We start from the raw sequence: 27,445 nt of genomic DNA on the forward strand, positions 1-27,445 counted from the left end.
CATTCGTAATCATTGTGTATTCATATTTTATTAGAAAAATGTTTAGCATTATTTCAAACTAAACGAGATGGAATTGATCAATTTCCCCACTAGGTGGCACTATTACACATTAATTGCGCTTTAATCCACTTCTGCATTGATAGCCACTAGCATTCATTTTCTCCACAACCATGATACAAAATCATATTTTCCCCAACAACCCAAAAGCCACAAATAAATTATTTCATACTTCACATTCATTCAAGGTGCAACCATTCAGGCTATCAAAACTCTTGCCATAAAAATGGAGATCTAGATCCTCATTTGTCCTTGGTGCGCATGGCACCTGTCACCTCGACTATCTGTAGAAGTTAGCAGCTGCTACTCACTTGGCAAGCAATTAAAAATGGCGTCACTAATGTCTTCCACTTGGACTTGTGAGAATGTCGTAAGAACCAACACACAAATACACTCCTTCAGAGTCATGTGGGGCAAGGGGAGAGAGGCTGCTAGGTACTTAAGATTCTAGCACTGCTGCTTCCTGATTGTCATCCCCAACCGTTCTCATCCTCCCAGTTGAGGTCCTCGCCATCGTCCCAGCCGTCTGCTTCAGTCTGGAAGAAAAACATTTCATGCTTTCATTGGCGGATTTACTTTATTTGGCCGCAACTTCCTGACTCAAATTTGAGTTTTAAATATTGAAATAATTTCACTATATTTAATCAATAACACGACTGGATTGTATCAGATCTGCAATGACTGATCCAATTTCAGTATCCATCCAGCCATTTTCTACCGCTTGTCCCTTTTTTGGGGTCGCTGGAGCCTATCTCAGCTGCATTCGGGCGGAAGGCAGGGTCCGATTTGAACATTTGGCAGAAAAATCAGTAGCAAAACCTCATTTACCATTATCACACTTTACATATTTATATAACACAAAGCTGACAACTGAAGGGAGTTTATTCCAGATTCACATCCTTTAGTGAAGATAATTATATTTATATAGCACTTTTCTCTAGTGACTCAAAGCGCTTTTACATAGTGAAACCCAATATCTATGTTACATTCAAACCAGTGTGGGTGGCACTGGGAGCAAGTGGGTAAAGTGTCTTGCCCAAGGACACAGCGGTAATGTCGACGACTGTGGAAGCGGGGATCGAACCTGGAACCCTCAAGTTGCTGGCACGGCCACTCCACCATCCTATAAAAGAGGGGCCTTCACTCTAAATAGTACCTCACCAGATGTGTAGTATACTAAATCCAATAACTCACCTCAGTAGAAAAATAACCTTAGTGTGTTGGATCTCTACCATTATTAAGTAAATGTGATCAAAAGTCCACTTACAATGGAGCTAATGGGAGCTGCTCTATGCTGCCTATAAAGCCCTTAAAAAAACTAAATACCTCCAATAAGGTTTTATATACATGATATAGGTATATATGTAATATAGTAACAGGCACATGTACTATAAGATGTAATATTTACATATTTTGATCATTTTAAGCATACGTGGCGCATTAATTTCAAGAACATATCACAGTGTTTTCTTTTTTCCCCACAGCATAACTACTACTACTACTGCTCACTGCCGACCGACTTCATGAGAGCCCAAAAAACATAATACAACCTCACTTACTGTACAATGTCTGCTGTCATTACAAAGCTGACTGATAAAATTGTGTTATATTCCGGTTTAGATAAAAAATTACTCAAACTCATAAAGAACTACAAGAAAAGGGAGGTGGATCCAAGTGTGTTTGTGTCTCTCAGCATTTCCCGGGTCTAAATTGGTTGTCAAAATGTTCCATCCATCCATCCATTTTCTACGGCTTGTCCCTTTTGTACCAACTTGTTGGAATTTGTCTCAACCTTCTTCTATCCAGGTGAGATGCATGATTTATGATCTACGATAAACTTTCAAGGAGCAGGGAAGCGCCGAAACGGCTGACCACTCGACATAGCAGCATAAAGTGGTGATCACGTTGCCGCTTATAAATAGTTTGTCTGGGTTAGCGCTTATATTACCAATGTCACTAATACTTGGTTAATAGTCTAGTCACAGATGTAAATTGAGTATTGTTGACACTTTTTGAATTGTTATTTATTGGGTTTTTGAGGCGCAATAGAGGACCTCCCATTGGCTCTGCTGTAAGCTGACTTTTATTTACAATGCTTAAAAAAAATCATCCATCATGTCTTCCATAAAGAATGTAAACATAGGCAAAAATCATAAAAAAAAAAAAGTGCATTTCCCTTTCATGTCTCTTCTCTGAGACCAATATTTTGTTCTTTTGGCCAGGTTATTGTCATTTTGCCACTGTGGTTTCTGTTAAAATAGTAATTTATCCTGTGAGTTAAGTTGAAGTTTACATTACAGTATATATTATGGTGTTTATTTATCATTGTTATTGTGTCAGTTCCTTTTATTTTATTTGTTTCCTGTGTTTTTTCCCTCCTTTTGTACATGGTACGCAATTTAAAAGAAATGTTAAAAAGCCAGATGGGGGAATGCTTCTAGCTAGTGTTTATTTTAATAAACAATCAAACTGAGCATTTTTTTCCTCTTGTATGGTGGAGAATTGTACATTAAGTTACATAATGTAGCAAGCTACTTTTGCCGCTTGTTACAATTATTCATCTATTACCCTGTAGCTAAGCAGCATTTAATCGAGAGTAACGTGTAACTTAGCTTACTACAATTCCAAAGTAGCTTGCCCATCACTGGACATAGGGCAGTAGAGATAATGTGGCGTGTGCACAGCATGTTTGGGAATGCGACTGACAGATAATCCTTGAGCTCACTCGATAAAACTTTTTTTGATGACATATAGGGATAGATTCCATTAGATAGTTAGATTTTTTGCTCAAATCTGCTTTAATGGTAAGATCTAGGCCCCTTGCAAACTCAGATAGATCACACTTTGTTTGCTGCACAACAACCAACTTGGTTTGGAGGCCCACTACTTCCTTCACATGACTGAATACAGCCTATTGTTTGTGGTATGGTGCCATCTATTGGACGAGTTTGCTCACTACAGGTGCCGGTGGGTTAAAAATGTACTTTCTGTTTCATTCCCTGAACTAGAAGTATTGATTGATTGAAACTTTTATTAGTAGATTGCACAGTACAGTACATATTCCGTACAATTGACCACTAAATGGTAACACCCGAATAAGTTTTTCAACTTGTTTAAGTCGGAGTCCTCGTTAATCAAATCATAGTACAAATATATACTATCAGCATAATATGCCTCCATAGCGTGTCTGCTCGAAAAGATTCTTTATTCATCACTCGAAGCAACGTTTGTAAGTTTTAAAATAGAAAAAACAATTCATTTTTACTAAAAATGAATTGTCATGCATATTTGGACGTGCTGTTGTAATGTAATCAAGCTGGCGTCGTTAGCATTAGCGAATATGCTAACAGGCTTACGAGTGTCTGTATTAGTATTATTGACTTACATTGGCATTACTTTTTGTATTGTTTCAGTTGTGTAAAATCACCAAAGCCTAACTGTGGTTATTGAGTCTTTATAGCTGATTGAAAAGCTTGCTTCCGTAGCTAGAGGGTCCATAACGATAACTTCTTTTGTGTTTGATGAGCTGTTTTACTGCCATGCGGCAGGTATCGTTTGGAAACAACTACAGTATGTAAATAAACACTTGCAAAACTTTTCATACAGGTCATACATGCGGCTTATAGTCATGTGCGGCTAATATATGTAAACTAGGGGTGTAACAGTACGTATATTCGTATTGAACCGTTTCGGTTCGGTACGAGGGTGTATCGAACTTGTTTGTATTCTAAATTTTTAACAAGCTGCTCTGCTTTCTGCCTCTGTCCGAGCACTGTGAGCACTCAGCATTGTCCCACCCACACAACCATCTGATTGGTTACATACAAAGCCAATCAGCAGTGCGTATTCAGAGCGATTTAACAGCCAATCAGCAGTGCGTATTCCGAACGCATGTTGTAAATGCTTCATTGTCGAGCAGATATGTGCTTTTATCAGCGGACATCGTACCCTCCCCAAATGATAAAAAACACTTCCCAGTCACAACTATCACTATGAGCCCGTTGACCTTCTAGAAACTTAAACTGCAGCTCGGCTCGCTCACAGTTCTGGCTTGAGGTGATGTGAAGGCTAATTAGCTTTTAGCGTTACGTTAGCTCATTTTGCTGTGTGTGTGTGTGTGTGTGTGTGTTAGGGGCAGCAAAGCCATGTCTGTCTGTTATTTCACATGAACTAACATGAACTCCATAGATTTCAGGGATGAGTAGTCTCTCCTATTGCAATTGTACTATTTTTCAGCTATAGTTACATTAATCAGTAATGTAGCAGCCTAGTTTGGAATGGCAGGGTGCCTGCTATCACATTTTGACAAAAATGTTCCCAATGTTAAAAGGATAAAGCCATTGTTTACAAATTTGGTAAATAAATAACCAAAACATTTATATTTGGTTTTCTTACTGTATCGAAAATGAACCGAACCATGACCTCTAAACCGAGGTACGTACCGAACCGAAATTTTTGTGTACTGTTACACCCCTAATGTAAACATATTTATTATGTCTTCTAAAATTTGGTGGGTGCAGCTTAAAAACCGGTGCATTCTACAGCATGAAAAATACGGTAATTTTAGAATTATGTTATGCATTAAACAAAAACCCTCTTATAAATGCTTGATTCCTGAGTAAGAGTACACAAATAAGTGGTTATATATACAGTACAGGCCAAAAGTTTGAACACACCTTCTCAGTCAATGCGTTTTCTTTATTTTCATGGCTATTTACATTGTAGATTGTCACTGAAGGTATCAAAACTATGAATGAACACATGTGGAGTTATGTACTTAACAAAAAAGGTGAAATAATTGAAAACATGCTTTATAATCTAGTTTCTTCAAAACAGCCACCCTTGGCACACTCTTGGCATTCTCTCGATGAGCTTCAAGAGGTAGTCACTTCATCCTTAACTAGCTTTTTTTTATCTTATGTTGTATTTTTCCTTTGTATAATGTTTGGTAATGCATGTATTTTTATTTTGTATGCTTCTTTATGGACCACAGGTAGACTAGCAGTCGCCTTGGCGTCAGCTAAAGGGGATCCATTCAATAAACCTGAAAGGGTTTTCACTCCACAGGTGTGCTTGAAGCTCATCAAGAGAATGCCAGAAGTGTGCAAAACAGTAATCAGAGCAAAGGGTGGCTATTTTGAAGAAACTAGAGTATAAAACATGTTTTAATTATTTCACCTTTTTTTGTTAACGCCACATGTGTTCATTCATAGTTGTGATGCCTTCAGTGACAATCTACAATGTAAATAGTCATGAAAATAAAGAAAACGCATTAACTGAGGAGAGGGTGTGTCCAAACTTTTGGCATGTACTATAAATATTAAAGTGTACAAAAAAACAAGAAGACTCACCTCGGTCACACTGGCAGCTGCAAACTTGGCAGAGAGCGTTGTTGTTGTTGTGTCAAAGGCCGAGTTTTCTGCTGTCCGTCCTGCGTCACCTCTGTCTCTTAGTGTCAACACAGCCGAGGAGGACAACTTGATGTCCGGCACCATGTCCGCAAACAAATCCAGCTCTGGGTCAACTTGGGGCTTCTTCTTCACTTTAATGGTGAACTCTTCCCCAAGACCTCCGACATTTCTGTGTTTCTGGGGCCCTGCTGGGTGAAGGTCAGCGCTGCTCTCCTCTTGAGTCCAAACAGTGTCCAATGATGATTCCGTCTTGCTTTGATTGGACGGTCGCGTCGTTGAGCTGAGTTTTAGATGTTTGTACAATCCCAGTCTTAGAGGTTCGGTGGCGTGTTTCACAGGTGGAGTTGGGAACACGACGGGGTCTGATAGTGGAGCGGCAGGAGAGGACTCGGAGGTTGCTTCAGTGTCCTCAAAGTCATCCCAAGGCTCGTCTTCTTCCGGGCTTTGGTTTGTTCTGATGACTGGAGCCGGTCTCCCCGAGGCCTCAATGAGGATCTGGACTGGCTCGCTTTTTCGGTCCTCGCCCTCGTCTGCGTCACTCCAGTCGGGCCAGTCCGCCGCAGGGCCTTTCAGGGTGTGTGCTGGCTCCTCTGTGCTGTAAGAATCCATGTCACTGCCCTTACGGAAGCCATTTAAAGGCAGCGACATATCTTTATTGATGCCTGTAAACAAAAAAAATGTGGAAATCAAATTATAAATGTAAAATCACTTTTTGTTTTTTGGAGGAATACCTAAATGGTGATGTTGAAAATGAACAAATTGTCATTAACACCGTGAAACAGAAGCACCCGGTTTTGCCAGGCTGGAGAACAACACTGCACTCAGTAGCTCAAAAAGGATTATGTCTTCTTGTTAATACACTTTTTAGTTTCTTCTAGTCAGTTTTGTATAACTGAAAAATATTATGTATATTTACTATAAAATATAGGACCAATGTAAACCTGCACAAGACTGGAATGCGCTGCAAGACCATTAACATGAAGCTTTTTGAGAAAGAGACCACAGTTTGGCAGAATAATTGATAAATGGAAGAAATACAAAATTACAGTCAATCGGCTTCGTTCTGGAGCTTCTTATAAGATTTTATTTGGCGAGCTAAAAATAGTTGTTGGAAAGGTGTGTGACCAGGCCAGGACTACAAGGGAGATTCTGGTAATAAAACAGAGTAAGAAGCAAAGTCACCGGTGAAAATGCATTAGTAACCAGTGTTCTACAAATGACTTACCATATTTTCCGGACTATAAGGCGCACTTAAAATACATTTTTCCCTCGAAACTGCGCCTTATAACCCGGTGTGCGTAATGTAAAGAATAAGATTAGTTTTGCTTACCGACCTCGAAGTTATTTTATTTGGTACATGGTGTAATGATAAGTGTGACCAGTAGATGGCAGTCACACATAAGCGATACATGTAGACTGCAATATGACTCAAGTAAATAACACCAACATTTTAAATGTTCCATTGAAGATATAGAGCAGTGGTTCTCAACCTTTTTTCAGTGATGTACCCCCTGTGAACATTTTTTTTATTTCAAGTATCCCCTAATCAGAGTAAAGCATTTTTGGTTGAAAAAAAAAAGATGAAGTAAAATACAGCACTATGTCATCAGTTTCTGATTTATTAAATTCTATAACAGTGCAAAAATATTGCTCATTTGTCTTTTTTGAACTATTTGGAAAAATATATATAAAAATAACTAAAAACTTGTTGAACAACAAACAAGTGATTTAATTATAAATAAAGATTTCTACACATAGAGGTAATCCTCAACTTAAAGTGCCCTCTTTGGGTATTGTAATAGAGATCCATCTGGATTCATGAACTCAATTCTAAACATTTCTTTACAAAAAAATAAATATTTAACATCAATATTTATGGAACATCTCCACAAAAAAACTAGCTGTCAACACTGAATATTGCATTGTTGCATTTCTTTTCAGTTTATAAACTTACATTCATATGTTGTTGAAGTATTATTCAATAAATATATTTGTAAAGGATTTTTAAATTGTTGCTATTTTTAGAATATTTAAAAAAAAAATCTCACGTACCCCTTGGCATACCTTCAAGTACCCCTAGGGGTACGTCTACCACCATTTGAGAACCACTGATATAGAACATTACACACGGCACTCAAAAACCTGTCCAAATGTTTTAGTATGACTTTGGTAAGCCATGAAGCCGCACCCTTGATGGATTGTCGGCCCATTAAACATCCATCCATCCAACATATATTTTCTACCGCTTATTCCCTTCGGGCTCTCGAGGGGCGCTGGAGCCTATCTCAGCTACAATCGGGCGGAAGGCGGGGTACACCCTAAACAAGTCGCCAACTCATCGCAGGGCCAACACAGATGGACAACATTCACACTCACATTCACACACTAGGTCCAATTTAGTGTTGCCAATCAGCCTATCCCCAGGTGCATGTCTTTGGAGGTGGGAGGAAGCCGGAGTACCCGGAGGGAACCCACGCAGTCACGGGGAGAACATGCAAATTTCACACAGAAAGATCTCGAGCGCAGGATGTAACCCAGGACCATCGGATTGTGAGGCAGACGCATTAACCCCTCTTTCACTGTACTGCCCCGCATTAAACATACAAGTATTATTATAATATTATAATATGTATTGCCTTATACACACACACCATAATAATACTCGCATTAAACATACAAGTATTATTATGGTGTGTGTATAAGGCAAAACACATCTTACGTTTTGTGAATGTTATCTATCTATCTGTGTTGGGCCTGTGATAAGATGGCGACTTGTCCAGGGTGTACGCTGCCTTCCGCCTGAATGCAGCTGGGATAGACTCCAGCACCACAAAAGGGACAATCGGTAGAAAATGGATGGATAATAGTACATTGTAATTTTTGTGCACAATTGTGAAGTGAATTATATTTATATAGCACTTTTCTCTAGTGACTCAAAGCGCTTTACATAGAGAAACCCAATATCTATGTTACATTTAAACCAGTGTGGGTGGCACTGGGAGCAGGTGGGTAAATTGTCTTGCCCAAGGACACAATAGCAGTGACTAGGATGGCGGAAGTGGGAATCGAACCTGCAACCCTCAAGTTGCTGGCACAGCCACTCTACCAACCGAGCTATGCCGCCTTAAAGTACTTAAAGTACAAGCCAATATTAAAAACAATAAAAGCGTTGTCAATAGAACAAAATAAAATAATAAGACTAAAACACTATCACTGGATTTTCGAAAAGTGTGTCCATTTGTTTAAGTTATCTAAAAAAACAATCCAAAGATTTCAATGTGTGCATAAGTACTTTATGAGCACATTCAACAATAACCGTGATACTTTTGGGGCTTCACGGTGGGAGAGGGGTTAGTGCGTCTGCCTCACAATACGAAGGTCCTGCAGTCCTGGGTTCAAATCCAGGCTTGGGATCTTTCTGTGTGCAGTTTGCATGTTCTCCCCGTGAATGCGTGGGTTCCCTCCGGGTACTGCGGCTTCCTCCCACTTCCAAAAACATGCACCTGGGGATAGGTTGATTGGCAACACTAAAATTGGCCCTAGTGTGTGAATGTGATTGTGAATGTTGTCTGTCTATCTGTGTTGGCCCTGCGATGAGGTGGCGACTTGTCCAGGGTGTACCCCGCCTTCCGCCCGATTGTAGTTGAGATAGGCGCCAGCGCCCCCCGCGACCCCAAAAGGGAATAAGCGGTAGAAAATGGATGGATGGACTTTTGGTCACACTACCGGTGATATGAAATTTTCATATCGTTAAGTACCTAATTAGTATTTTACCGGCTGTATTACATGGCCATCCTTTGTCATACCTAATTTTGGTTCCAGCTGGTAATTTATTTTCCCCAAAAAGCTTCCTGTGTTGCTTTTGATGAGGTTTCCAGTTCCTGGTGCTCTGGGGAACAAATTCAAAACTTTTGATGGTTGCGCCATCTGAGGGTGTGAGTCTCCAACTATATGGATGGGTGATGCTGAAAAAAAATAAAAGCAATAAGTTCAAACCCATTTCTGCTTTGTGTTGGTGTCCGTTCATGAACTTACTCTCTGGGGTGGCCTCAGCAGATCTGGTAAATTTGGGGGTGGTGCGTTTAAAAACTTTGGTTCTCTCTCCTCCAACCACCACGTGAGCTCCGAGCAGAGGAACAAGCACAGCCAGACTCTGCAGTGTCATGGCAACCAGAGCATCATTTGTGTCTCTCATTCCGAGCAAAATCTGCAGTCAAATGGGAAACGACAAACAGATTGACTCAAGTTACTTACCTATGCACAAAATCATACACGTCAAATGTAGAGTACATGTATAACATCAACATGCCAGAAAACAAGTGTTTATTCTCGGTACATTGATGGCGACTATTATTACTACTTTTATGATGCCGCAATTTGATGAAAATAAAAGTTCATCCTACGATTCGTACATTCTCTTGTATTTTTCGAAGTATGAGTCGCTGCGGAGTATAAGTCGCACCTGCCGAAAATGGATAATAAAGAAGGAAAAAAACTTATATAAGTTGCACTGGAGTATAAGTCGCATTTTTTGCGGAAATTTATTTGATAAAACCCAACAGCAAGAATAGACATTTGAAAGGCAATTTAAAATAAAGAATAGTGAACAAAAGACCGAATAAGTGTACGTTATATGACGCATAAATAACCAACTGAGAAGGTGCCTGGTATGTTAACGTAACATATTATGGTAAGAGTCATTCAAATAACTATAACACATAGAACATGCCATACGTTTACCAAACAATCTGTCACTCCTAATTGTTAAATCCTATGAAATCTTATACGTGTAGTCTCTTGCGCGAATGAGCTAAATAATATTATTGGATATCTTACGGTAATGTGTTAATAATTTCACACATAAGTCGTTCCTGAATATATGAAAAAAAACTGCGACTTATAGAACGAAAATACGGTAGTAACGTGACTATCATGGCCTCTTTTTCTATCCGAGTTTAGCAGCTTATCCAAATTGGTCAGGGTTGTACAGTGTGACAAATTTACTTGCAAACATGCCCAAAATTAGACCATTAGATATGGAAAAAAACAAACTGTCGCACATGTGCGAATAGTTATTTCTACCATTTCATCACCGTTTGCACCTAAAATCCATCCAAATTTGATCAAATAATAGTAAAATTTCCGTCCATCTGTATAGCATGTTTGAAATAAACTCAAACCACAACCAAACGGACAAGTGATTGACGCTAAAGTGTCACTGATCACTCCTTTGTAAATAGGTTTCACTGTACTTGCCTGAGGTAGGATCTGAATCTTCAGCTCATCGTAGGAGAAGAACTGCGCGTAGATGTGCAGGTGCGCTAACAGCACAATTCTCATGTGCTCCTCGTTGACTTTGAAGAGTTTGAGAAGCTGGGGGATGACGTGTTTGCGGTAAAGAGCCACTGACAGCAGGCATTCATCGCTACCAGTATCTGTGCGAGTACATACGAAGAGAAGCTTATTTTTGTTGTGTCGCGCTGCTGACGTAGTCCACTTATCTTACCGTTCTTTGGCTTTAGGAGATGTGGCAAGAAGCTTTTGACGGCCATTGGCTCGGCAAATACCAGGGAGTTGAGGAGATTGGGGACAAGACGTGCAGCAATTAGCTCCTCTGGGAGGTTCTGGACTCGGTCGAGGAGAAACCTGCGCGCGCACAAAAACAGATCAAAGTTACTATAAAGACTAATGTTGCTAAGTCCTCAAGTAGTGGCCTGTATTCCAATAGATGCTTTCACCGTAATAATCCCTGCGTCTCGCTTCCACGTGATTAAATAAACACCCTCGAGTGGCTGTAATTACTTGTAAAATGACTGACACTGACCACTACCAACCAAAGAAAAAGTGCCACTGCATGGAAAAAACACTTAATATTTCAAGATTGACACAAGAAATGTTAACTGGAAAAAATTAATAATAGGTCATAAAATATTATACATTCTCAGGGCTCCAATTTAACCACAGCAACTGCGGCAAAAGCCGCAACCGCCCTCGTCAATTGCCCTAAGCCCTAAAAAAATGACCAACATCTGCGGAATGAACATGCCTTGACCGCCCTTGATTTTGTTCTTGTTAATGGAGGAGGGATGTAACAGTAAACGGTATAATGATAATTTGCAATAAAATTCCAGACTGTCTAATGTTTTAATTACCGAAAAAACTTCATTTATTAATGCATTTTAGGCAACACGGAGTAAGGCGCATGCGCACTAGCGTCGTTTGGCTTGATAATCATGGCGGACTAACGACAAGGATGTTGCTCCGGAGATTTCCCCTTGATGTAAACGGAGCCAAGCGCTTGGTTTAACATCATTTTCCCTCGCTTCCCGCCGTGCGTTTAAGAGCACACTGCGATCTTTAGATGGAGACAGGTTTGGACAATATCGGAGACAGATGTCCCCACACGAAAAGTATACAGCGAAGGAGAAAACTATTTGATGATTTGCAGCAGGTGATGTTTTATTTTAATATCAAAAAGTAAACACAAGGTTTTCATACATTACTTGTGTTTTTTTATGTCACAAATGTATTACTTCAAAAAACGTTGTGTTAATGTTTTATTGTGTATAGTTAATTCCTATACGACATATTCCTGCTCAAACTCCTTATGGATTTGTCCCCGATACAAAATCTTAAAAAGTAAAAATTCGAGGCCTGAATTCCTTTTCACACGTTATTTACATTCGTATTACTTTCCAGGGCATTGAGCCGATCGCAAATGAACTGTTCAGACTGCCTCTTATCCAAGCAGGCATCATCAGTCCATACTCCACAGACTTAGGACTGCTCTAGCCTGAGGGTCTGTTGCAGGATCCAAAGTATTTAACCTCTACCAGAGAGGACCTGCTCAAACATGTTTACCATTGTTCATGTAATACAACTGAATGAAACGCTAACCAGGGTGATTCCATTTTAGCAACTGTTGTTGTGCTGGAAGAGGTGCCACTTCTGTCACTTTACACACCACAATATGGCCAAACTGTTCTTACTGGGCATGTGCCCTTTTGTAGAGGATAAATACAATAAATACTGCACCAGTCCAGTGGTCCTGATAATACAATGAGCTGGATGAATGAGATTAGTCACAGGCATAAGTATTATTAGTATTTTTTACATAGAAATATATGAAAATATTAACCTTTTTAAATATCATGCTTATGTACAAACAAAATATAATTTAGAAAATATGTAATAAAATTTAACAATTACTCTCTGCCACTGCGTAAATAATGGTAACAATGTGAGAATATACTTTAGCACAACGACAACAAAGGTTTTCTCACTTGAAAAACTCGTTTTTTTCTTCCTCTGTCTTCAGAGTAAGGCTGGTCAGAAAGTTGACCACGTCCAGAAAGTCGTTCCTGTGCACATGAACACGCATGCTGTGTGTCACAACAAATACGTTTGCAGCCTGATCTGACGACGGCAAATAAAACAAACGCTCGCACCTGAAAAAATCATGAGCCAGCAGGGATCTGAGGGGAGGCCGACATACGGGGTCAGAGTTCAGCGGGCCCGCCTGCAGGGTCTTTATCAGACTGTCGGACAGCTCCTGTGACACTGCACAGAGAAACAACTTTAGGATAAGACGTACGTAATGTTTATTAACGCCACTTTTACTCACCATAACCATTTAAGAGAGGAAGGAGGGCCTCCAGCATGGAGCCGAAAGAGTAACAGTCTCGAGAGTGAGCATGTTTGTCTGGAAGCATTTTAAAGCCGTCCACCTGTTAACAATACAATGATCTTTCATTATAGAATTTGTCAACAACACATTTATTTTTATTAGGCGCTTAGTACGCTAACCTGTTCTTCTGGAGGAACAAAGCCGGCCTCTCTCACATTCTGGATGCTCGCAAGAAACTGAGAAGAAAAGCATCAAATGTCATGAGAGCCTAAAATCTTTTGAGTCGCAAAAACAAAGATTTACATATTTTGACAAATCACAGAAAACTGACTTAACCATTACAGTTTTATGTATTGCATCATAATGAACATTCATTGTTGCAACCACATTCCTGGTAATCACAGAGAGGTGGGAATGAATTGGTTCCAAGTTTGAGTGGCGCGCTTACGCTTGATAAAGCACCCTCAGATCCAGAGTGCAGTTGAGGGGATTTTGATAAAAACTTGTTCTCAAGGTAAGCAGATGTGATAAATGTGATGGTCAAAAGAAATTATTATTGAAATATTTCTTGCCACCTTATGTTGCATATTTTTATGAGATTTCCAGTTAATTTTATCATCTATTATTACAGCCAAAAATCTAGTTGCTTTTACCCTTTCAATGTCTATTCAGTCTATTTGTATTTCTGTATGATACTCTTTTGATGTGCGTAAATGGAAAAGAATGCAGTGCGTCAGGATGGATGCAACGTGGAGTTATGCTGAACGAAATGTGACGGCAAGTTTACTGTTGGCCTTGGCCTGCCATCAGAGTAGGCCTATGCAATATATAATATATTATTAAACATAATATATTTCAATGGTGGTCCGTGCGGTCAAACTAGACATTTTTGCAGAGTAATGCAAACAATCTGTCCCGACTCCCGACTAAGATATTGCTGCGTAACTATCCATCCATCCATATCCTACCACTTGTCCCTTTTTGGGGTCTCAGGGGGTGCTGGAGCCTATCTCAGCTACAATCGGGCGGAAGGCGGATTACACCCTGGACAAGTCGCCACCTCATTGCAGGGCCAACACAGATAGACAGACAACATTCACACTCACATTCACACACTAGGGCCAATTTAGTGTTGCCGATCAACCTATACAAATACAATTGGCTCGTGGACATTAGTAAAATGTGGCATAATTACTTAGTAAACCATCTTGCAAGAAGCATAAACAAGAGAAACCTATGTAGGTCTCTCGCGTAGGACTCGTCGATTGCCATTTGAAGTTCCTTGGAATAGGATTCAGATTCGTATCTGGCAACCTCAGTCATGGAGAGTACTACAGAATTTTGACCGTGATTGCACATTTCTGGCCACATTAAAACATATGGCACCTTTAAGACATTTGGTATTGTTACTAATTTTTTTCTGTGCTACAAAAATATTTCTGTGCTACTATTTTTTTTTTCCATTTAGTGGCACATGTGCTACTACTGAAGAAAGCTAAGCATAGAGCTCTGTTGGAACTTACTGGTCAATGTTGACAAAACAGTCTTGTGTAAAATGTGGACTAATAAACACTGAAGTACTTATTCTATAGACATTAGAGCAGTCGGGATGGCATAAAATGAGAAACAAGAGGAGCAAGATGCTGGCCGACAGCAGATACCAGAATGCCCACAAACTATGTATGTCCGTCTCTAATGCAGGCGACCCAGGTTCGAGTCCTGGGCAGAACAAAAAGAGCACTGACTAAACTAGGCGGGTTACACAGGAACCTTATGATTTGATGTTTTGGCACTGTTTAACAGGAATATTCAACACTGTAACAACATCTATAAATCAGAAAAGAGGAACATTATCATACAGCAGTTCCCCTTTAAAGTGCTGGACATGTATTTAAGATGTTTCTACCAAACAGTACAGCTGGGGAATGGTCTAGATCAGGGGCGCTCACACTTTTTCTGCAGGTGAGCTACTTTTCAATTGACCAAGTTGAGGAGATCTACCTCATTCCTATTTATAATTTATATTTATTTATGAAAGAGACATTTTTGTTAACAAGTTAATGGTGTTTAATGATAATACAAGCATGTTTAACACACATAGATTCCTTTCTTTCATGAAGACAAGAATATAAGTTGGTGTATTTGATTCTGATGACTTGGATTGATTGGAATTAGACAGTGGTGCTGACAACGTCCGCATTTTCAAATGGAGGAAAAAAAAAAGTCCTCCTTTCTGTCCAATACCACATGAAAGTGGTTGGATTTGGCATCTCATTTGTCCAACTTGCATACTCGTTTTTAAACACTTTGTTATGAGAGTAGCATATGTGTGTGGCCCTTTAATGTCTGGCAGCAGGTGAGTGACGTCAGTGAGTGTGCGGGTGGGCAAGCAAGTGAGAAAGCGGTCGCTGAGGGCGGGGGAGAAATACATTGGCATCAAACTCCGTAGCTTGCTAGCTTGTGCACGCTAGCTTTCTGAGACTCTTATTTTGTTAGCACAGGCAGGATGAAACAGGTCTTTTATGGTGAAGACAGGAACCGTGCAGTCGGTCTTTAGAGTTTTGACAGTAGGTACGGAGTCTCTAGAAATAAAATGTGTTTCTCTGCGTCCGCCCTGTTAGTGATTTTTTTCTTAAATATGAGCTCGCAGCAGCCAGCGTCATCTCACAAGATGAGAGACACTAGTGATTTAGGGCTATATAAGTAAACATTGATTGATTGAAGATTCTCGGGTGCCGAGAATGTCAAACAACTGACGAAAGTGAAGTCTTGGTATGATTGATGTTTGCTCATTTTTATGTATATTTTTTAATGCCTGGCTTGAGATCGACTGACACACCCTCCGAGATCGACGTAATGCCCACCCCTGGTCTAGATGTCATCAATTTATCAATCAATTGAAGTTTATTTATACAGCCTTACTTCTGGAGTTGCTTCAGAGAACTTGCAGACCGTCTCCATCCCTCCTAGCTTCCAATGTCCATCTTCACTGACAAAAACGGACGAGATGCACACGTTGTTGTGGCTCGATTTACCCTGAAGGATGAGGATGACAGATCAGCAACCGTAACACGGCTAATCCAGCTGTCACCAGCATGGGAGGATGCGTGTAATATCACTCACCCTCTCGTGCAGGAAGACAAGCGCCTGCAAGAGGTCGTAGATTCCAGCACAGATTTCTTCAGGGGAGAGGCTGTCCAGCAGTAGCTCCAAAGGTTTTACACGCTCAGTCACCAGGTGGATGCTGCCGTCCTGCACTGAGCAGGACAGGAAGCGCAGCAGGCACGGGTGCCGTAGGGTCTTAAGGTGCTGCAGAAAGTGCGCGTGCCAATGTATTAGTATAGCAAAGAATGCTAAACACACAGTAACAGTAGCTTTACCATATAAAATACCAAACATCAGAGGTATTCAACTATTCACATTTTCAGAACACTAAGCACTGTGGGCCGGACCTTTTCCTTCAACATTATTCTCACTTTGAACACAATGTCAAATTTGACATGACTTCCTTTGAAAATTAAAGTTTGTTGAACAAAAATAAAAATAAAAAAGTGCACTGAATTTGATAACTTCCTTTAATTAACACAACAACAATTGAGGGTAACCCCCTATGGCTGACGGATTATGACAAAAATAATAATCACTATAATTATTTTTGATTGATATTGTAATCACGATTAATTACACGATTATTCATTTTTGAAAACATTAGTATTTATTGTCCCACTAAAACTTTAAATATAGTGTTAAAAACAGATAAAAATAGTAACAAGTAAGACAATAGTAATAGTTACAATAAATTTAAATAATAGCAATATAAAAAAAACTATAAAGTTAAGTTATTCCGTTTTGTACTGAATTCAGTTTTTTACCATTCATTTTACGCCCATATATTGTGTGCTTTTTTTGTCAAATAACATTTTATAAAATGTTTTTTTTATTAAAGTAAATCAAAAATCCTCACATTTATTGGCGCAATACATCTTTGAAAAGTTTTGACCATTATTTCATGTCAAAGCAGAACAAATTATGTAAATGCTATTAGTGTATCATGTATCTGTTGGGTACTTTTTGGAAGTTGCCCACTGGGCTATTATTGTGAAGGGGGAAAGTGTGCTGTGCTATTCTCAGCTTGACCAGTAAAGAAAGGACTTGAGGCTGTTAAAAAAAAAAAAAAAAAAAAAGCGCACGGCCGCTACTCTCAAGTTTGTGAACCTGACCGCAAGCCAAAGGATGTGAATATGTGTCACAACTAATAAGTGTTGCGAAAGCTAGTCCGTCCCAAATAATATCACTTCTGCTGTGACTGAAGAACCCTTTTTCGACGCATGGGCTTGGACACAACAATTGACGCCATCAGGCACAAACTCATGCTTCTGGGATAGCTATCTCATTGGAAACCAAACATCCATTTACAGAGTACATTTGTCCAGTTCTCTGATAGGTTGCCTTTTTGACAAAACAAAAAAAAGCTGAATACTGGGATAAGGTTGAGAGAGCGGAAGAGAGGGGGCGCTACAGAGCGTGTCGGTCTGACTGCAGACAGCAGTAATTATTGAGTGTTAACATGGATAACAGCAAACAAGTAAACACTTTTATCGTGCACAAAATACGTTTATATTCGTTCAAACCTTTTTTTTGTCACTTGAGTTTAATTTTGCGCTTGCAAAACATATCTTTTTGTCCTCAAAATCTCCCTTTGCGACCTCAACATTAAGACACAAATTTACCACCATAGTTTTTTTTTGTTTTTTTATTAAATCAACTTTAAAAATACAAGATACACTTACAATTAGTACACTCATTCACAAAAAAGGGTTGTTTCTTTCGGTTATTAATATTCTGGTTCCTTTAATATAGAACAATGCAGTCTGCAAGGTATACAGTCTGTAAAGCACACATATTTTGTGTGCTGCTGGTCTACTAATATTTTCATTAATTACTATTTTTTATGTCATTGTTTTAATATAGTTTTACTTTATTTTTTATTCCAGAAAATGTTTATTTATTAATTTTATTGTATTTATTACCGCCATAGTTTAGGGCAGGGCAATTGAGTGTGTCGGGGATCAATGAAGACTATCAAACACATTATTTTTCCTAACAAATGTCCCTTTTCCTCACATTGACAACCTTTCACTTAAATGATTGTTAATTCCTGTGATATTCTGTGAATTATGTAACTCTGTCCGGGGTCACGTAACCGTGGAAATCCTATGTCTTACTTCTTTTGTTGAGTTTAGAGATTATTAATTAGGCATACTAGCGTTATGGCCAGTGGTTCTTAACCTGGGTTCGATCGAACTCTAGGGGTTCGGTGAGACAGCCTCAGGGGTTTGGCGGAGCCTCCACCGCGGAGGTCAAGACACCCCCGACTCATCGCGTAAATAAAAACCTCTCCCTATCGGCGTATTATGGATACCACCAAACAATGCTCCCTCTAATTTTCCATCTGATTTGCAAGTGTGTAATTTGTTGTGAGTTCATGCACTGTGTTGGGTTTGTTCTTTTAACAAGGTTCATGCATGGATCATTTTGTGCACCAGTAAAAAAAAAACATACAACTTTGTCTTGAATTTGAAAAACAAAAATAAAAAATTATTTTACACAACACTAAATTGGCCCTAGTGTGTGAATGTAAGTGTGAATGTTGTCTCTGTGTTGGCCCTGCGATGAGGTAGCGACTTGTCCAGGGTGTACCCGCTTTCCGCCCGATTGTAGCTGAGATAAGCACAAGCGCCCCCTACAACCTCAAAGGGAATAAGCGGTAGGAAATGGATGGCTGGAGAAAAAAAGGGTTCAGTGAATGTGCATATGAAACTGGTGGGGTTCGGTACCTCCAACAAGGTTAAGAACCACTGCGTTATGCCAAATAAGTAGTAACTGGTGACATCTCAAACTTCTACCAGACATGCTCTTTTTGTTCTTTCGGTTTCACCGTCACAAGCTCAGGAATTTACATGCACTTTTTTTTTGTTTATCATCATAGTTTGATAATTGAAATCGAAACTAAAATCCAATTAATTTTTTAGCCCTAAAGGGGGCATTAGCCGCTACCAATGACGCTATAGAGCATGGGTAGGGAACCTATGGCTCTAGAGCCAGATGTGGCTCTTTTGATGACTGCATCTGGCTCTCAGATTAATCTTAGCTGACATTGCTTAACACAATAAGTAATGAATAATTCCACTGGTAATCAGTGTTAAAATAACGTTCAAAATATAAAAAAATTCTCAGGCATTTTTATCCATCCATCCGTTTTCTATCGGACCTGTTCAAGAAGTCAAGAATGGTAAGAAGTATTTTATTCATTATCAGTTAGCTTCAGAATAAAAAGGTTACAAAAAAAGACTTACGGACGTGTTATACCCTAATGTGGGTTTTACATAAAAATGCACACATTTAGTTGTATTCAGTGTTAAAAAAATATATGGCTCTCACGGAAATATATTTTGAAACATTTAGCTTCCATGGTTCTCTCAGCCAAAAAGGTTCCCGACCCCTGCTATAGAGTGTTAAGGACGGGGTGTTATTTTTGTTTGTCACTGTCAAATTTGTAGAATACAGCTAGAATGTTTCATCAAAATACATGATCACGATATAACAATAATTCCGGTATTAAAAGCTCAACTGTAGGCCAAACTTATATAATTCATATCGTCTATACTTTATCGCACAACCCAACATAGTGCCTAATTGTGTTTATAGGGATCAACTAGAAAAAAACTAAAAAATCGTTTCAGGTAAAAAAACATACCTGGCGACTTCATACGATGACGTCACAATTATATATGCTTATATGCGCTCCCAACTGCCTCACTACACTCTGGCCCTTCTTTCTAACTGGTCTGGCTGGTTGAGTAGCTGCTCCTCTTCTTGCTGTAGGGCAGTGACATAAGCATATAATAGCATGCTAAATCTGATGTTGTCTTCATCAGGAGCTCCTGCCATAGTGAAAGCCCGTACATCAGCCCCTTAAATATACCAGGGCCCTCAGGAAACAAGCTTGCATACACACATAAACCTGCCATATGCCCTTTTTCACGGCAGAGTTTAGATATATCAAGACTGACGGAAATGTGCGCTGCCTCCCGACAATTTCATAGCACATTTCTACAGGCTGTGGATACTTCAGCTACACACAGAGGTAATGCTGGGTAACACAGTTCAGATGAAAAAGTGCAAACCTTTACTCCTCACACTGATTGATATGCTCATCAGAGACATATGAACAAGTATGTGTGAATGCCTTGTTCCAATCCGGCTTCAGAACTAACCACTCCACTGACACATGCCTTCTCTATCTGATCGACCACATCAAACATGAGGTGGACGCAGGCAAATACTGAGGCATGGTCATGCTGGACATTCAGAAGGCCTTTGACACCGTTAACCACGCTATACTGTTGGATAAGCTCCGAGCAATCGGATTCGACGAAACCTCATCGAGCTGGATGCAATCTTACTTGGAGGGGAGGAAACAGGTGGTAGAGGTGAACGGCACCATGTCCCCTCCCCTCTCAGTAAGCTGTGGAGTCCCCCAAGGCAGTATACTAGGACCTTTACTGTTCCTAATATACGTAAATGACATGCCATCAGCATGCCACTGTGAATTGTTCCTGTTTGCGGATGACTCGGCCCTGCTGGTATCCGGCAAGGACAAGTCACAGGTGGAACAAATCCTCAGTGCTGAACTCCTCAATATTTGCACCTGGCTCGCTGACAACAAGCTATCCATACACCTAGGTAAAACGGAATCCATCCTATTTGGGTCCCATATCAAACTTAAGAAGGTCAGTGACTTCACTATAAAAGTGGGTGACATTGTTATCACCAGGAAGGATGAGATCACCTACCTAGGTTCCATTCTAGAGGCTAATCTTTCCTGTGATAAAATGGCAACCAAGGTGATAAAAAAGGTCAACCAAAGAACGAGATTCCTCTACAGAATCTCCTCTCTGGTCAACAAAAGCACCTTGAGGATTCTAGCGGGAACTCTCATTCAACCCTTCTTTGATTACGCTTGCACCTCCTGGTAACCCAGCACCTCCAAAACCCTCAAATCTAGACTCCAAACATCCCAGAATAAGCTAGTCTGGTTACTTTTAGACCTCCACCCCAGATCACACCTCAATCCAACCCACTTCTCCAAAGTGAGCTGGCTCTGGGTGGAGGACAGAGTAAAACAACTGAGCCTAGTCTATAAAATCCGCTACACCTCTTTGATACCGAAGTACATGTCAAACTACTTCCTTAACCACCATAACCACAACACCAGGGGGAGCTCCACAAACCACGTTAACCCCAGATTCCGATCTAACAAAGGTCTTAACTCATTCTCTTTCTATGCCACATCAATGTGGAATGCACTCCCAACAGGTATAAAAGTAAGTGCATCTCTATATTCCTTCAAAACCGCTCTAAAACAACACCTCCAGGCAACTTCAACACTTTACTAATACCCTCCTCCATTCACATCCCATCTCCCCGGATTATAAACAACTCAAATGTACTTCTAATGTATATACTTGTTCTTATGCTATCTGAACTCACTATGTTCTCTGCTGTCTGTACATATCCTACTAAATAAGACCTACACTGTTTCAATGTCCACATTTCTCTGTTGATGCAATTGCTGATGACTGAAGTTCTGATATCAACCAAAGCTCCTCATCCCAACCCCCGGATTGTGAATAATGTAAATAATTCAATGTACATACTATGATTAACTTGTGTGATGACTGTATTATGTTGATAGTATATATTTGTACCATGAATTGATTAACGTGGACCCCGACTTAAACAAGTTGAAAAACTTATTCGGGTGTTACCATTTAGTGGTCAATTGTACGGAATATGTACTGAACTGTGCAATCTACTAATAAAAGTATCAATCAATCAATTCCACGTTAAACTTAATGTAGCTTATGTGAGCAGGCTGTATAAACACATTTCAATACATGTAAAATAAAAAATAAAAAATCAGTCACCCGCCTCTTTTAATGTTTTATTACTCATTGTAGCCACTATCATTTCAAACGTGTAGCACACATTTCTCTTCTTAAAGTGCCCTCTTTGGGGATTGTAATAGAAATACGTCTGGATTCATGAACTTAATTCTAAACATTTCTTCACAAAAAAATAAATCTTTAACATCAATATTGATGGAACATGTCCACAAAAAAATCTAGCTGTCAACACTTGTTGCATTTATTTTCACAGTTTATGAACTTACATTCATATTTTGTTGAAGTATTATACAATAAATATATTCAAAAAAGATTTTTGAATTGTTGTTGCTATTTTTAGAATATTTTGAAAAATCTCACGTACCCCTTGGCATACCTTCAAGTACCACCAGGGGTATGGGTACCCCCATTTGAGAACCACTTACTTAAAGTGCCCTCTTTGGGGATTGTAATAGAGATCCATCTGGATTCATGAACTTAATTCTAAACATTTCTCCACAAAAAAATAAAACTCTAAACATCAATATTTATGGAACATGTCCACAAAAAATCTAGTTGTCAACACTGGATATTGCATTGTTGCATTTCTTTTCACAGTTTATGAACTTACATTCATATTTTGTTGAAGTATTATTCATTAAATATACTTATAAAGGATTTTCTAATTGTTGCTATTTTTAGAATATTTAAAAAAAATCTCACGTACCCTATGGCATGCCTTCAAGTACCCCCAGGCACGCGTACCCCCATTTGAGAACCACTGGGTTAGACCCTGCCGAGCTCATGCACATGGCTTTTTTCAATATGATTTAGTTATGTACAAGGGGGCGTGTTCTGGGCGTGCAATGAATTTCAAAATGTTTGGAATGTAACAAAGAATCGTGCTTGGATTTGTGCGTGCAAACACTTTATTACGTCTGAATATTTTTAGTAGGCACGCCACACAACTCTGTTTACATGAGAACCCAGGTTTTCCAATTGGCACCTAAAATTATTTGTAATAGCAACGGAACGAATAGAATTGGAGCTTGCATGTTCTCCCCGTGACTGTGTGGGTTCCCTCCGGTTACCACCTCTGCGGTCGCTTCCAAGCTTTCTCGTTGTTCTCATTACTATGAATTGATTAACGTGGACCCCTACTTAAACAAATTAAAAAACGTATTTGGGTGTTACCATTTGGTGGTCAATTGTATGGAATATATACTGTACTGTGCATTCATAAAGGTTTTCAATCTATCAATTGCCCACTTCTTAGGTCCTCTCCAAGGTTTCTCATAGTCAGCATTGTCACTGGCGTCCCAGTGGATGTGAATTCTCCCTGCCCACTGGGTGTGAGTTTTCCTTGCCCTTTTGTGGGTTCTTCCGAGGATGTCGTAGTCGTAATGGTTTGGACAGTCCTTTGAGACATTTGTGATTTAGGGCTATATAAATAAACATTGATTGATGATTGATTGACATATCTGCGATGAGGTGGCAACTTGTCCAGGGTGTACAACCGCCTTCCGCCCAATTGTAGCTGAGATAGGCACCAGCACCCCCCGCGACCCCAAAGGGGAATAAGCGGTAGAAAATGTATGGATGGATATTCGACATATTCCCGCTTGAAGCCGAACCACCGCCAGACGATGGGCCCCGTGCTGTTTTTCTTGGGAATTAATTTTTCCTTCATTTGTTATGAGATTTGCACCTTCTTTCTCTTACAACAACCAGCTAGCATCCCAGCTAACTTTAGCCACACCGCTACCTCTCTGCTGGGCGAGGGCGTGCACGTATGTGACGTATGACGTGACAGTATGTGACGTATGTAAGAATGTGCGCCTGCATGTCTGTGAAAAGGAGACACAAGAAAGAGCGAGGAGAGCCTGTAGTGTAATGCCCGCAGCTAAAAACAACTGCGTGAGAACGTCTACTCGAATATTACGATATAGTCATTTTCTATATCGCACAGAGACAAACCCATGATTTATATCGCATATCGCCCAGCCGTAGTTTAAAGACCTACTGAAACCCACAACTACCGACCGCGCAGTCTGATAGTTTATAAATAAATGATGAAATATTAACATTGCAACACATGCCAACACGGCCGGTTTAGTTTACTAAATTACAATTTAAAATTTCCCGCGGAGTTTCTTGTTGAAAATGACGCGTACGCGTGACATATCGGGTTGTAGCGGACATATTAGCCCAGCACCACACACGGCTAAAAGTGGTCTCTTTTCATCGCATAATTACACAGTATTTTGGACATCTGTCTTGCTGAATCCTTTGCAATTTGTTCAATTTATAATGGAGACTATAAAGAAGAATGCTGTTGGTGGAAAGCGGTGGATTGCAGCTGCCTTTAGCACCGAAACACAGCCAGTGTTTCTTTGTTTGTTGTGAAGCTTTAACACAGAGCGGTCAAGCGAACATGTTCTCTACGTCAACCAGCACATTTTTGGATGGGAAAATTGTGAGATTAAGTCGGCTCTTACCGGAGACTTCAGTGGATATTGGGACCGCCTCCTCAAAAAGGCAGCTGTGATCTTGGCTCCTCGGCTTCTCTCAGAGACACTGGCGTTCACCGCAGCCATCCGACTTTCAGGTATGACTTTACAATCTCACTAAAACACTATTAAAACCATAAGCAGATAAGGGATCTTCCAGAATTATCCTAGTAAATGTGTCTAATTACATCTGAAACGACGCCTGCCGCCGCCTGGAGCCGTTGCCTTTTCTTGTTTTTTTTCTAGTACTTCACTCTAAACGTCCTCATCCACGAATCTTTCATCCTCGCTCAAATTAATGGGGAAATTGTCGCTTTCTCGGTCCGAATAACTTTAGCTGCTGCTGGCTATGATTGTAAACAATGTGAGGATGTTAGGAGCTGTCATGCCAAATTTCTTCCCCCCTACAAAAACCTTCACTCCGGAAAAAGAAACAATCGGAATGAAACTGGACTCACTGGTGACGGTGGCAGAGAAGGGAACTGTTGACAAACTAGTGAGCATCCTGGATGATGCCAGTCACCCTCTGCATAGTGTTATCAGTAGCCAGAGGAGCCTGTTCAGTGCTAGACTGCTTCATCCCAAGTGCAGGACTAATAGACTCAAAAACTCCTTTGTCCCACACACCATTAGACTGTACAACTCCTCTCTGGGGCGGGGGGCACAAGGATGGCAGGGGATGCAAAACAATAACAGTGCAATACGTTTTCATAACATGGTCACTACTGCCTACTTTCTCTTGTTATATACTTATTTTACTGTTATATTTTTATTCCCATTTTTGCTTTTTATTTTTTATTCTTATTGTAATATTTCTCTATTTTGCTTCCATTTAAACCCCCATTATTTACTTTTTACTTCTTTTAAATTGATCTCAACGCTGTACACTGCTGCTGGAATTTTAATTTTCCTGAAGGAACTCTCCTGAAGGAATCAATAACGTACTATCTTTAGTGAACAGAATGGAGCGAATTTTAGCGATATTACGGAGATGAAAGAAGGCCGTTTTAGTAACGCTTTTAATATGTGACTCAAAGGAGAGAGTTGGGTCGAAGATAACACCCAGATTCTTTACCGTGTCGCCTTGTTTAATTGTTTGGTTGTCAAATGTTAGAGTTGTATCCTTAAATAGAGGTCGGTGTCTAGCAGGACCTCTATTTAAGGAGACCATTATCCATGCGTTTGTTACGTCTCGTCTCGATTACTGTAACGTATTATTTTCGGGTCTCCCCATGTCTAGCATTAAAAGATTACAGTTGGTACAAAATGCGGCTGCTAGACTTTTGACAAGAACAAGAAAGATTGATCACATTACGCCTGTACTGGCTCACCTGCACTGGCTTCCTGTGCACTTAAGATGTGACTTTAAGGTTTTACTACTTACATATAAAATACTACACGGTCTAGCTCCATCATATCTTGCCGATTGTATTGTACCATATGTCCCGGCAAGAAATCTGCGTTCAAAGGACTCCGGCTTATTAGTGATTCCCAAAGCCCAAAAAAAGTCTGTGGGCAATAGATCCTTTTCATTTTGGGCTCCAGTACTCTGGAATGCCCTCCCGGTAAAAGTTCGAGATGCCACCTCAGTAGAAGCATTTAAGTCTCACCTTAAAACTCATTTGTATACTCTAGCCTTTAAATAGACTCCCTTTTTAGACCAGTTGATCTGCCGTTTCTTTTCTTTTTCTCCTATGTCCCACTCTCCCTTGTGGAGGGAGTCCGGTCCGATCCGGTGGCCATGTACTGCTCGCCTGTGTATCGGCTGGGGACATCTCTGCGTTGCTGATCCGCCTCCACTTGGGATGTTTTCCTGCTGGCTCCGCTGTGAACGGGACTCTCGCTGCTGTGTTGGATCCGCGTTGGACTGGACTCTTGCGACTGTGTTGGATCCATTATGGATTGAACTTTCACAGTATCATGTTAGACCCGCTCGACATCCATTGCTTTCCTCCTCTCCAAGGTTTTCATAGTCATCATTGTACCCGACGTCCCACTGGGTGTGAATTTTTCCTTGCCTTTATGTGGGCCTACCGAGGATGTCGTAGTGGTTTGTGCAGCCCTCTGAGACACTAGTGATTTAGGGCTATATAAGTAAACATTGATTGATTGATTGATATCTATCTATGATATGTTTTTTCTCCTCGTATGCACTCTCATTGAGGCCACAGGGGCAATTATTTGGCAAGCCTATGCCACGACACGCTTGGGCAGCGAGTACTTATTTCGCTTGACACCGGACTTCCCTGCTTAGGCTGCTGCCCCCGCGACCCGACCTCGGATAAGGGGAAGTAGATGGATGGATGGACACCACAGGGTTGATGTCAACGGCTGGAAAGTGTCTCAAAACGCACCGTCACACCTCAGCAAACATACCTTAGCCGCTTTGTTGACCTTATCTTCATTGCCACGCTGGTGGACAAACACGGAAGCGGCTCGTCCGTCCTGCAGTACCGCAGAGAACATGGTGAGTCCAAAAGGCAGACTCAGGAGCGGCTCCTCCGGCGTGCAGTTCCGCACAGTGCTGCTCTCGGCGCCCATGGCCTCCTCTCACCCCACGCCTGTGGACACAGCGTGTCAGTCCACGGATTTAGAAATTAAAAAAACACTTTTAGTTGCGACCAGCATGGCATGCACCTGTCAGGTGGCTGCTAATGGGGGTTAGCCAGCGTTTTAGTTTCCTGGCTGCGTTGCCATTGCTACGTTTCACCGCAGCCTAACCGCTCGCAAAGAACCATAAAGCGCTTCAATATAATTTAATTTCAAGCGAATAACAAACGTTGTCAAATATTATGCTTTTTAAAAGCAAGAAAGAAACTACCTCGCATGGCTTGTCAAATAGACTGCTATGCTAGCGTGCTGTAAACACGAATACTTCCGGTATGGACGAAG

At 40.3% G+C, this 27,445-nt stretch overlaps 1 protein-coding gene across 3 annotated transcripts; it reads right to left on the reverse strand.

Moving 5' to 3' along the window:
• Positions 1–9: 9 nt before the first annotated feature.
• On the reverse strand, positions 10–27,445 carry scyl3 (SCY1-like, kinase-like 3). Of its 3 annotated transcripts, none has more exons than XM_061888502.1 (14): positions 27,191–27,445; positions 26,930–27,114; positions 16,219–16,404; positions 16,018–16,131; positions 13,275–13,331; positions 13,093–13,195; positions 12,917–13,028; positions 12,752–12,829; positions 10,975–11,114; positions 10,730–10,903; positions 9,504–9,680; positions 9,275–9,433; positions 5,409–6,130; positions 10–593 (listed from the first exon to the last, which is right to left on the reverse strand). In XM_061888502.1, exons 2-14 carry the CDS (start codon positions 27,092–27,094, stop codon positions 528–530), a joined length of 2,253 nt encoding a protein of 750 aa, XP_061744486.1. In that variant the 5' UTR covers positions 27,095–27,114; positions 27,191–27,445; the 3' UTR covers positions 10–527. The 3 variants fall into 3 exon arrangements, with proteins under 3 accessions (XP_061744486.1, XP_061744488.1, XP_061744487.1); XM_061888504.1 differs by having other exon boundaries at positions 27,375–27,432; XM_061888503.1 differs by having other exon boundaries at positions 26,930–27,445.

This window comes from Nerophis ophidion, linkage group LG26 (genome assembly GCF_033978795.1).
Source record: "Nerophis ophidion isolate RoL-2023_Sa linkage group LG26, RoL_Noph_v1.0, whole genome shotgun sequence".
Classification (NCBI taxonomy): domain Eukaryota; kingdom Metazoa; phylum Chordata; class Actinopteri; order Syngnathiformes; family Syngnathidae; genus Nerophis; species Nerophis ophidion.

Bases quoted from the DNA above. Each gene is read 5' to 3' on its own strand.
- scyl3 (XM_061888502.1), bottom strand. From the start codon at position 27,094: ATGGGCGCCGAGAGCAGCACTGTGCGGAACTGCACGCCGGAGGAGCCG. The intron at 9,681-10,729 runs CTCAGGCAAGTA...TTCCCATTTGAC, and splicing joins GCTGAAGATTCAGATCCTAC to TGCAGATTTTGCTCGGAATG. The intron at 594-5,408 runs GTGAGTCTTCTT...TTTTTCTTCCAG, and splicing joins CAGCTGCCAGTGTGACCGAG to ACTGAAGCAGACGGCTGGGA.